Source organism: Drosophila sulfurigaster, chromosome 3 (genome assembly GCF_023558435.1).
Source record: "Drosophila sulfurigaster albostrigata strain 15112-1811.04 chromosome 3, ASM2355843v2, whole genome shotgun sequence".
NCBI classification, from domain to species: domain Eukaryota; kingdom Metazoa; phylum Arthropoda; class Insecta; order Diptera; family Drosophilidae; genus Drosophila; species Drosophila sulfurigaster.
This window is the reverse complement of record NC_084883.1, coordinates 18,722,951-18,734,360: the sequence shown is the minus strand read 5'-3', so window position 1 is coordinate 18,734,360 and position 11,410 is coordinate 18,722,951. Positions and strand designations below refer to the sequence as shown.

At 39.8% G+C, this 11,410-nt stretch overlaps 4 protein-coding genes across 6 annotated transcripts; 2 read left to right on the top strand and 2 right to left on the bottom strand.

Moving 5' to 3' along the window:
* Nucleotides 1-845: 845 nt before the first annotated feature.
* On the bottom strand, nt 846-6,355 carry LOC133843726 (NADH-cytochrome b5 reductase 3). Of its 2 annotated transcripts, none has more exons than XM_062277384.1 (4): nt 5,899-6,355; nt 2,438-3,091; nt 2,274-2,373; nt 846-1,321 (listed from the first exon to the last, which is right to left on the bottom strand). In XM_062277384.1, the coding sequence occupies exons 1-4, from the start codon at nt 5,920-5,922 to the stop codon at nt 1,149-1,151; spliced, it is 951 nt and encodes a 316-aa protein (XP_062133368.1). In that variant the 5' UTR covers nt 5,923-6,355; the 3' UTR covers nt 846-1,148. The 2 variants fall into 2 exon arrangements, with proteins under 2 accessions (XP_062133368.1, XP_062133369.1); XM_062277385.1 differs by lacking the exon at nt 5,899-6,355 and adding an exon at nt 4,688-4,921.
* A 273-nt stretch (nt 6,356-6,628) lies between these two features.
* LOC133843728 (large ribosomal subunit protein uL1) lies at nt 6,629-8,152 on the top strand. Of its 2 annotated transcripts, XM_062277387.1 has the most exons (3): nt 6,629-6,788; nt 7,114-7,269; nt 7,590-8,152. In XM_062277387.1, exons 1-3 carry the CDS (start codon nt 6,784-6,786, stop codon nt 8,080-8,082), a joined length of 654 nt encoding a protein of 217 aa, XP_062133371.1. In that variant the 5' UTR covers nt 6,629-6,783; the 3' UTR covers nt 8,083-8,152. The 2 variants fall into 2 exon arrangements, with proteins under 2 accessions (XP_062133371.1, XP_062133372.1); XM_062277388.1 differs by lacking the exons at nt 6,629-6,788; nt 7,114-7,269 and adding an exon at nt 7,348-7,474.
* LOC133843725 (uncharacterized) lies at nt 7,655-10,101 on the bottom strand. Its single transcript, XM_062277383.1, has one exon. The coding sequence runs from the start codon at nt 10,049-10,051 to the stop codon at nt 8,645-8,647; it is 1,407 nt and encodes a 468-aa protein (XP_062133367.1). The 5' UTR covers nt 10,052-10,101; the 3' UTR covers nt 7,655-8,644.
* Nucleotides 10,102-10,440: 339 nt separating this feature from the next.
* Nucleotides 10,441-11,201, top strand: LOC133845899 (uncharacterized). Its single transcript, XM_062280535.1, has 2 exons — nt 10,441-10,797; nt 10,857-11,201. The coding sequence occupies exons 1-2, from the start codon at nt 10,441-10,443 to the stop codon at nt 11,199-11,201; spliced, it is 702 nt and encodes a 233-aa protein (XP_062136519.1).
* The last annotated feature ends 209 nt before the right edge of the window (nt 11,202-11,410 follow it).

The window sequence follows — 11,410 nt, the reverse complement described above, 5'->3', positions numbered from 1 at the left end:
ACAAAATAACAATTTTTAAGCTATACTAACACATACCTTATTTTTTTAGGCATTGAGTTTTTGTCAAAATACAAAAATACTAGTTCGTACATATATTACATATATACATATTTAAACTAATCACGCTTACTACACATTTAGTTCAACATTTTAATGTATTTGTATGATTATTTATTTGCCTAGTGCAGAGTAAATTGAAAATCAATTTGGCAAGCGCTGGATGATGTTTAATTCGCTTCAACAATTATTTACATTTAAATAGAATCAGTTGTATTTGTAATCACATTTGCGAATTTTACTAACCGTCAATAAACCCATGAAAGCCAAACTACGTTCTTTTTTTTCTTTTGCTTGAAACTACTGAATCCTGTTTTATGATAGCTAACAGGATAAAATGTTATATATACTATCAGTATACTATATATACTAGCAGAATACTATATATACTAGCAGTATGCTATATATACTAGCAGTATACTATATATACTATCAGTATACTATAGTATATACTATCAGTATACTATAGTATATACTATCAGTATACTATATACTGTTAGTATACTATATACTATCAGTATGCTATATACTATCAGTATACTATATACTATCCGTATACTATATACTATCCGATACACTATCGGATTATCCTTTGTGCTGTCTGCAGTTCAAAATTAGCATTGAATTGACTTAATTGATGAACATTAAAAGTGTCAATTAGTCCACCCAATTAGTTCCGATTGTAAATTACCTAAATTAGCATATTATTTACTCAGCTGAATCAAATCGAATTCAAATTGAAATTCGACGAAAACAAATTGAAATGGAAATAGAAATTGTATTCGTTTTTTATAGTAACAGTTTATTTAAAAAAATAAGGAAAACAAAGTAAAATAGTTGAGAGGATGCATTTGTATCCTCAGTTGGAGCTGGACGCGCAAACACACACACACACAGATCCACCGAAGTGGATACTCGATTTGGGAGTATTCATTGTTAATTCGTCTTGGTTCGGATACAGTTACAAATGCAACTCTTGAGCGTAAAAGAAATCGACAAAACAGAAATGCAAATAATTGTCTGCAATGCATGTGTATATTGATGCCACATGGATTCCACTGGTCCGTCCGTCCATCCGTCCCGTGTTCCATCTAGTACGCAAATCGTGTGTCCGGATGATAGCCAAGCTTGTCAAGCGCTGGATTGCAGGCAAAGTTAATCATGGGCGGTGGGCCGCAAAGCAGAACGATCGTGTCATCGTTGGCCGGCAACAGATGAGCGCCAATCATTTCGTCATTGATGAAGCCCACGCTATAGTTCCAGCCTGTATTAAAAGATAGAAATGGTAAATAGATTAGTAAACATATTCTCTTATTATATGATTTGTTAGTACTAACTGCAGAACCTGCACGCGTTCACAAATTCCCTTTTTGTATTTTGTGAAATGAAAAGCAAAACACTTGTGTTGCAAATTTACATTCTAAGTAGATGGCTAGCTTGGTTAATTGGAACTTAATAGCTAAAACGTTGCTCAGACCGATGGCCCAGACGCTCCAGACCCGGTATGCATGTGTAGTTGACCATAGGAGGCGGTCCGCAGAGCAGACACAGCGTTTGTGGGTCGGGCGGATGCAGATGCTCGTGCATCATATCGTCATTGACATGGCCAGTGTTGTAGGACCAGGCTATAAAGCGCGCGTGCGCCGTGCGCGGCATCCGTTTGAGGGCAGCATGTGGCGAAGGGGGGGCAAACACGAAATTTTCAACATAATAGATGGCTTTTTAGCAGTGCGCTACGCTTACAACTACAACATTTGATGGCAACTAATTGTGATTTGTGGTTGTGGCGATGTGAGATGCATTCCGAGTGTGATTTGCAATTCATTTCATACATTTGACTTATATAAATTACTCAATCATTCGCCTAGCTACATATATTTTGTGATTACTATTAAATGCAGCTAAACATCTAAACACAAATCTATCTAATCGCAATGCCTATAAATAGCTGCTTGCTGCTTATAATAAAGACGTAACAAAACATGCATTAAATTTGAATTTATACAAAATTCACTTGGCATCGATGTCAGTGTTAAAAATAACTTTACAACTGCTAACTACACTTGTGGTATTTTATATTAAATAGAGAATATCCTCGCTAAACATTACTACTATAACTTTAACTAAACTTCTCAATTATATGCCCAAAACTTTGATGAATCGGTGGAATGAACAATGTATGGATGCCTGATTTGTTAACTGCAGCTGCTGCTCACCTTCGGCTGATTTATCCACGGTGTACCAGACCTTGAACTGGTCAGGATGTTTCTTCGCCAAATCATCAAGTTCTTCGCGCAGCAGAATGTCCTTTTCACTCTGTAAAATATAGAACGTTATTAATAATTGTTGCGATCGTTAATAATTAATGACTTCCACTCACCTGGTTGGCAAACAGCAGCGCCAGTTGCGTCTTGTCCTTCTCGTTGCGCTTCAGCACTTCACGCACCAGCTGCAACATGGGCGTGATGCCCGTGCCACCTGCAATCATGTTCACATACTTGGCCGTCACATGCTTGGGGGGATCCTTGCGCAGCTTCTTGATGGAGAACGTGCCATTGCCCAGATACTGCAATCGACCCGATGGACCGCGGAATGAGATCTTATCGCCCAGTTCCATTTGCTCCAGATACTGTGTCATCTTGCCACCAGCTGGGAACTTGGGATGCACATCCTTGAAGTACACCTTCACCACAAGATCCACATAGCCCACATCCTCATCCGACGAGATGGGCGTATAGGGACGAATAACCAGCTCATTGTCAATTGTGGCAATCAGATGAATGTGCTGACCCACAGGCAAGCCAAGGATGTGCTGCTTCGAGGGCAGTCCAAAGCGGAAGCGACGCGTATCATGGCTGAGCACCTCCTTCTCGATCAGCGGCAGCTGGTACTTGTCATTGGGATCCACCAGAGTCCGCAGACGTGCGGTTCTGTTGGGTTCGCGGCGGGGTTTCGTTGACTTCTTGTTGATGAAATAGTGAACAATGAGGGCACCGGCGACCACAGCAATTACGCCCACCGCAATTGGTACAAACTGAAAATCCACAAAAATAATACAAATACATATTAGATGTTTATTTATGAATTGCAATTTCTAGAGCTTGAAGCTAAAGTTCATCCATTTATATAATGAAATTATCTAGCGTGACATTAATAATACAGGGAACGAACACCTAATTTAATAATCTTTTAAATTTATACTTCAAGATACCTATTAATAAAACTATTAAGTTTGTATTTCGCATTGTTATTATACCCGCTACCCTGCCGGCAGGAAATGTATGTAACAGGTAGAAGGAGGCATCTCCGACCCAATAAAGTATACATATTCTTGATCAGCGTCAACAGCCGAGACGATATAGCCATGTTCGTCTGTGTGTCTGTCCGTATGAAACACTGGATCTCAGAGACTATAAGAGATAGACAGCATTTGTTATGTTTGCACGCAGATCAAGTTTGTTTCAAATTTTTGCCACGCCCCCTTCCGCCCCCGAAAATCAAAAAAATCGAATAACAAGCGTAATTTTAAGGCTAGAGTTGCGAATTTTGGTATATACAATAAATACTATAGTAGTTATGATTCCTGAAAATTTGGTTACGATCAGACAATTGTGGAAGTTATTAAAGAAATACTTTTGTATGGGCAAAAGCGCCTACTTACAAGGGGTCTTAGTTACTTTGCCTGACAATCTGGTATATTGTGCCGTCTATGGTATATTTTGAATGGTGTACTACATCGATATACCAAGTATACCATTTGGTATACTTTTAGTATTTTTGCAGTATATTTGGTATATTTTGAAAATGATACCGCAATATTTTGCCTTTATTAAAAATGGGTAGCGGGTATCTCACAGTCGAGCACACTCGACTGTAGCTTTCTTACTTGTTATATCTATTTCATCTTAATCTTAATAGTTGTGGCGCTACTTATTATTTTTTATGTATGTACATATTATAATAACATATAATCGCATTTTAGACCCCAATACGTTTCCTATTGCGATTGCCAGAGCAGATGCCTTTGCTGATAAGAGGTCGAATGGTGTGCTATGAAAATTTTCCTTTTACCGATAGTAAATTACCCAAATCATACGTTGTCAACAAAACTACACGCAAACAAAGTTAAATAGTATCTTTATCTATTGAATTCAATGTTTAAAGAATACTTTATTAGTATTAGTAGACATTTCCTAACTAAATGTGAATACATTAATGTTATGATAAGCAAAATTACTGAATGAAAATTAGAGAATATATTTTATAAACACCCACATCGTATCTATATTTAGTAGTGGTTATAGTGAACTTTAAACGCTGCCAACTGAAGCCCCACACATCGATTGAAGCCAAACGTATTAATTGAGGTTATTCAAGCTGCGTGCAACTTTTAACCAACCGACTTGGCAGCGACCTTGAAGTCATAGTCCATTTTAGGAGTACGACGTTTTTTTATTGCATGAGGCGCACTCGATGCGCTCTCTCCGGGTGATGCAAATGTAATTAACTATGACGTCACAACTGACTCGCAGGCAAGATAAACAGAGAGCCCCCATATGGGCTATCCAAAGAGAGAGCGAGCGAAAGCTGAAACGCTCTTGCTCTTTGACAATGTAGGAAATAAACTTACATCGAAATCGGTCATTTTACGCACTCGCAACACTTGCTATGCAATTGTTTAATATTGTTATTTGGATTTCCAATTTAAATTTTCCAGCTCTTGAACTTGACCGACACTTTATTGAAAGCAGCAAAACGCTTGGTGAACCGAACGCGGTCGCGCACAATTTCCAATTGAAATGAAGTCAACGCGGTGAAGTCAACACGAGGGCTTCGGGCTCGGTGCCGAGTCAGCACGCGTCGCCAAACAGTGAGTTGGCTCAGTAAGCTGATAAGTATGAATACTTTATCAGTCAGCTAAAAGGCAACTTGATCAGTTTGCGACTCAAATAACAGATTTCGAAAGTTTGCTAAGCATTTTATAGCGACAGAATAATTAAATAAAACACGTTTTCTATTTTTAATAACATTACAAAGTTCAAGTCATTTGCAAGGTAAATACATACTGAAGTGACTGACTGTATCACAGTAAGTATTTTCTAACGATGATAAGCAAAAAAACAAACAATTTTGCTCTGCGAGAGCTGACAAAGCACAAAAGTCGTAAGAGAGCACAATGACAGTTGAATAAATTTGTAGAGCTGATTCAGGTTCATTTTGTTAAAGAGAAAACGAGAGGCATGTTTAGCCAAAGAGTAGACTTGAGTGCCGAACAGCTGATTGGCTGTGAGCGATTAGCCGTATCGTGACGTTGCGCATACGACACAAGTACGTAAAATCCCTAATTAATATTTGCAGCCGCAGCAGACAACAAGGAATCATAATAGTAACAGCAGTGCGTAACTTCTTACGCATTGATTAAGTAACTTGCCGAAAATACGTTCAGCTACCTGTCTCTTTCTAAGCTGCTGTTACACACTTGACATAATTATAAGATCGTCGTAATAGATTTTGTTGGCTACATTAGACGCATGACGTCATAATATTTGTTGTTCAATTGGAATTCCTATATATCGAGGTGTGTGTAGATTTTTAAGTTATCCGCATGTTGTTCTGTTTTTAATTCTTTTGTGGGAGATGCCAAATGGTTAACACATGCATACAACCAAATCGCAGCATACATACAAATGGATATTTTTAACAATTATGAAATGGCTAGCGAAATGTGGTGTACGAGACGAGTATTTAATAATACATATGTATAATGCGGTCACTAACCGAGACAGTTTTGTTTTAAGAATTATGCAAAAGTTTCGTTGCAATTCGTGTTTCGTAACTTACATTGCTCTCAATTAACCGCGCCATGCCTGGAGACGCTGCTGATTGCTGGAGTTTGAATGCTGTTTATTTCTCTTGGATTCTCTGTGGTGGAAAATCAATGAGTGCACTTTTGGATAAATTATATAATTCGTGAATTGCACTGATGGAGCAACCCACTCAATGGACACTGTCGGAGGCACAGCAGTTTTATTTTAAAACGCAACGCAGGCCCAACGCGAAATGCGAACGCAGACACGACAGACAGATAGAGAGAGAGTGCTGATAGTGAAAGCAATTGTTTTGTTTGACCACGAATTATTGACTCTCTTTTTAACTACCACGACCACGAGAGCACTTCATTCGCTAAGTCTCTTTCAATACTCTTCGAACCGCTGATTAATTAAAGATTTAATAATGAAATGCGTTATTAAGTCATGAGATCATTAAGTACAAATAAATGCTGCTAAACAAGATCTCAGTATGCAAACAGATTACAGAATTGTAACCAAACAATACTTTTAAAATATGTAGAAAAACTTGTTTTTTAAGAGAGACAGTAATGTGGCCGCACTTGAAATACTGAACATACAGTTAAAGGCGGATATACATATACTAAAACACAAAATGCAAAAAAAGGCAAGTTGCTTTATCTAATTTCAGAAAATTACCAAACTGAACTGAACTAATTGCAATATTTAATAAATATTTATTTATTAGAAGTGCCTTTTCTTTCAAAACAAATTTAATTTGTTTAAAAGTAATACATTGTAAAATTAAAACCAAAAAACTAACGTTGCCACTGCCTTGCTTCAGAGTTGTATTCGCGCTGTAATCGAAACGACAGCCATACTTGTTATCGCTGCAACTCCATTCTTTCTTTCGTGAATCGGTCGTCAAGGGATCAACATGGCGTAAGTTTTTCTATCAACAAAATCTTTAAAAATATAGTGCATCCACGCAAATAATTGGAAAATTATAGAACATTTTAAGAGATTATATGCCGGTATATAATTTCCCCATAATATTTTGCGCGGTTGGCAATCAGAAACCAGCTTTTTGGACCAATATCAATGACCACATCAGTTTGGAAATGATTGCAATATTAAACTTGCGAGTTTTTGTGTTAAATATGTGACTACTCATGCAAGTTGCAACCATTTACACATTACTTCAACATCAACAATAATATTTCTACCAAAGTTTGTGAAACTAATGAATGCTTTTTAACAATTGCAGATCGAAAGTGTCTCGTGACACGCTCCTTGAGGGCGTCACTACTCTTCTGGAGCAGTCGCTGAAAAAGAAGCGCGGTTTCTTGGAATCTGTGGAACTCCAAATTGGCCTCAAGAACTACGATCCCCAAAAGGACAAGCGTTTCTCAGGCACTGTTAAGTACGTTGGCTAAACAACAAAATACCTGCACTGCATTTTTACCCTTAAACCGGGCATCATCAGTGTTAGGAAGTCGATGATGTGATGTCAACTCGATTCACAACTCGACGAGACCTGCACTCAGGGTCTTAAAATCAAATTGAGTAGGTATCAGAAATGATACCGAACCCTAGATTAATACGTAATAACAAGACACACATGCTGTGTAAGTTTTGCTCCCATTTGAAAATGGTTGCTCGATTTTTAGCTAGCTTCATTTAAATTGTCTTCTTTCCCACAACTTCAGTTACTTATTGTAAACATTTTCCTTTTTATTATAGGTTGAAGCACGTGCCCCGCCCTAAGATGAAGGTGTGCATTCTGGGCGATCAGCAGCATTGCGATGAAGCCAAGGCTAACGGCGTTGAGTTCATGGATGCTGAGGCTCTGAAGAAGCTGAACAAGAACAAGAAGCTGGTCAAGAAACTGGCCAAGTCTTATGATGCTTTCTTGGCTTCCGAGTCTCTGATCAAGCAGATCCCACGTCTGTTGGGTCCCGGTCTTAACAAGGCTGGCAAGTTCCCTGGTCTGCTCTCCCACCAGGAGTCGATGTTGGCCAAGATCGAGGAGGTCAAGTCCACCATCAAGTTCCAGATGAAGAAGGTGCTGTGTCTGTCCGTTGCCGTTGGCCACGTCGGCATGAAGCAGGATGAGCTCTCCCAGAACGTCAGTTTGTCCATCAACTTCTTGGTCTCTCTGCTCAAGAAGAACTGGCAGAACGTGCGTTCTCTGCACATTAAGTCGTCGATGGGTCCCCCTCAGCGTCTGTACTAAACATCGTTTGAGCCATGTTTTACACTTAACAATATAAAATACAAAATAAATTTTACGTTTTTCTAATGTACTTGCAAGACTTTTAATTTGGGGATTTTTCCTTGTATTTTACTAGTTCGATTCTATTCGAACATATTACAGTTAATTCTGGGGTTTTGTTAAATAATTGATAGAATAATAGATAGAATTGCAGATCAATATTAATTTACTATTATATGGTGAAAGATGTTATTTTGAATATATAAAATCGTACAAGCTGAAAGTTTCATCATGCAACTGTTCTTAGAACTCTATTAAATTAAACGAGCTTTGAGTAAAGACAAACTATATATTTCTATTTAGTCAATTAAATTATTTACAATTTTCCACTCTTTAATGATGTATAATTAAATTAACATCAAGAAGCTCTTATTCCAGTATACAAGAAGTTTTCTCCACCATCGAAAGAATCCATAGAGGTGTTTCGTTCAAGTTTTGAATAACAAATTAAAGAATCTTCGCTTACAGATAAATATTTCTTTTATTAGCTAATTTATTTACAATCCGTAAATATAAATCCCTATCACATTTCCGTAGAGCTAATTGTCCTCGCGAGAAAATCACGCACATCTAAAGCACGTATGGAATCCTCATTGTTGTCTGGCTGATTTGGGAAAATGGGAGGTGGCCTGAACCTGGAGACATCCACACTATTGCCCCACTCGAGCATGTGTGGCTCGCTGAGCTCCTCGAGCAGATTGTGCAGCACGGTGGCTGCCGTAATGATACAAGAAGCGGTCTGGAAGCTGATGTCAAGTGGTTGACTAAGGAAACGCCAACGTGACATCAGGCGATGTAAGGCACAATCACTGAGCTCCTGCAGATGATCGGCTACCTCATTGAAATCGTATTCGTGCGGCGCCACAGGATCCGTATATTGCTGTAGCAGCCAAGGTCTCAAGGGATAATTCTGATGAACGGGAGCCAGCACAAAGGTGGGCACCTCACGCCCATTGATGCAACGTAGCGGCAACTGCGAAAGAGGATTGGGAGAGTGCGCGAAGAGTGGTGACAATGGCGCCCTGTTGCCACTTGCATTGCCCAGCTGCAGTTCACGGAACAGCATGCGATCGTCTAGGAGAAACTCCATGCGTAGCGTGGCATCACCTTGCCCCTTCCCCTTGCCACGCAGTGGAATGCAGCAGACGGCGAGCACACCAATTAGAGCAGCTGGCATGTTGCATTCTCTGCGGAATCCGGCCAAGACATTTGTGCAATCCGTTTGGCTTTGGGGCAGCAGACGCAACGCTTTGCCCAGGCTGCTCATCACTGCATTGCAGAAGACCTTCAAGCACTTGATGGTGCGTGCTCGTGGTAGTGCAAACTGCTCCGATATGATAGAAATGCGTTCACCGCTGGCTAGGAAGTAGAGCGCCAATCCCACGCATTTCTCGGCGGAGATATGCTCCAAATAAGGTGATGTTAGCTCGGGCACTGATTGCAGCGTCGGGGCCAATTGGCTGCAGAGCATCTGGAAGGTGCTGCGGGTTACATGTAAGCTGTTGAGGAACTGTTCGTCGCTGAACTGCGGCACAGTCAGTTCCCAGAACTCGGAGTGCGCTGTGGGCACAATTTCAGCTGTCGGGGATTCGCAATTCTGTGCAATTGGCTCCTCCTCTTCCAGATTGTCTAGTTGGGCGTGCTTAAGCCGCATCATGGCAAACATGTGCATGTACTTCGACTGCAGCTGTATCATCTGTTGCATGAAGAACGAACGCATCTGTTTGAGACGTCGTCGTGCTCGCTGCTGGCGACGGCGACGATGCGTAATCACCGTCTGTTGCAGGTGCCGCACATGTAGTTTGATCAGCATGGCAACTTTCTCCTTTCGCTGTTGCACATCTGCAGCCATGTCGTGTGTTTTATCGTTGACAAGTTGCTGCAGGACATCGTTTAAATCTTTGTTTATAAAATTCAGTTCTTCGTCCATAATTATAACGATACAATGTGACCGTGTGTGTGATTGACACCATGCCAAAAATACCGTTTCCAAAGAAAGCACTGATAAATCGCAATTTCGATAACTGTGAACAGAAATTTGTTATCGATTTAGTTGCACATGGCAGTTAAAATTTAAATTTAATGCAAATTTCAACTAATTTTAACCCAAAGCACAAACACAAACTTTTTCTTTGTATTTATTTATTTTTTTTTTTTTATTATTCACATTTATTTCAAGTTGCCGAAATGGTTGAGTATATATGATGCAGCGTCTCTGTTAACTAACAGTGTAGCAAGCTGTTAAGCATATGTTTATGCCACAAACAGTTCGATCATAAGTGCGAAAACAAAAACACACGATAACATTGTTGTCGCGAAATGAGTGACAACGAGGATACCACATTGCACATGGAACTTATTGAGTACGCAACAACTTCCTGTCGCTTGCTGTTTATACAGGATGCTGCAACACTCACCGATTTCACGCCGGGCAATGCAGACAACGAACTATCCACGATGGAGCTGAGTGAGATTCTATTGAGAGACATTTTGCCAAGGGTGCATAGCTACCAGTTAACAGAAGCTGTTAAGAAGCGTTTGAAATTACTCGATCTGCATCCGGGATTTCGTAAAACCCCTGAAGGCTATCAATATGTATCAAAGAGCAATGAGACGCCATTTACTTTAAAACTTGGACGCGATTTCAATTTGACAGACAACTTGCCTCGTTTGCTGGTGAGTTGTAGGGATGCAAAAGGTTAGAAAAGTTGCGAAATTGTTTTTTTGTTTTGTAGTCTTCACAGCCGAAGCGGCCGAAGGAGTTTCAATTAAATGCGACTGACGACTCACACACAATGCTCGTGGAGCAGCATGTAGTGTCATTTGTAATGCCCAAATTCCAATTAAGTCAGGATCTTGCTGCTCTGCTCTCGGCCTTCTTATCAACCGATATGGAATTGTCCTGCGCTCAATTGCATAGTTTGCCAGAGATTCAGCGGCGTTTGCGACAGGCCAAGCAATCCTTTGAGGATACGGCTAATGTGCTGCCACTTCGAAAAAATCTCGACATGATCGTTGATTATGTGATAATTTTTGAGAAACTCAAAAAGAAACTTTGCAATGTATTGTCACACGCGTAAAGGTATAAGAACAAGACTCGATTTTAATAGTTTATAAAGAAAATAGGATATTATAAGTTATCTTTAATTAACGCTAACGGACAGACTTCTTCTTTCGCCTGCTACGTTCATCGCTCAACAGGTAAACGAGGTGTTGTGATCTCGCTCTCACTCTCTTTGTGCTAAGAGTAACTCTGGGTGCACCACAACAAACTCTCTCGCTCTCTCGT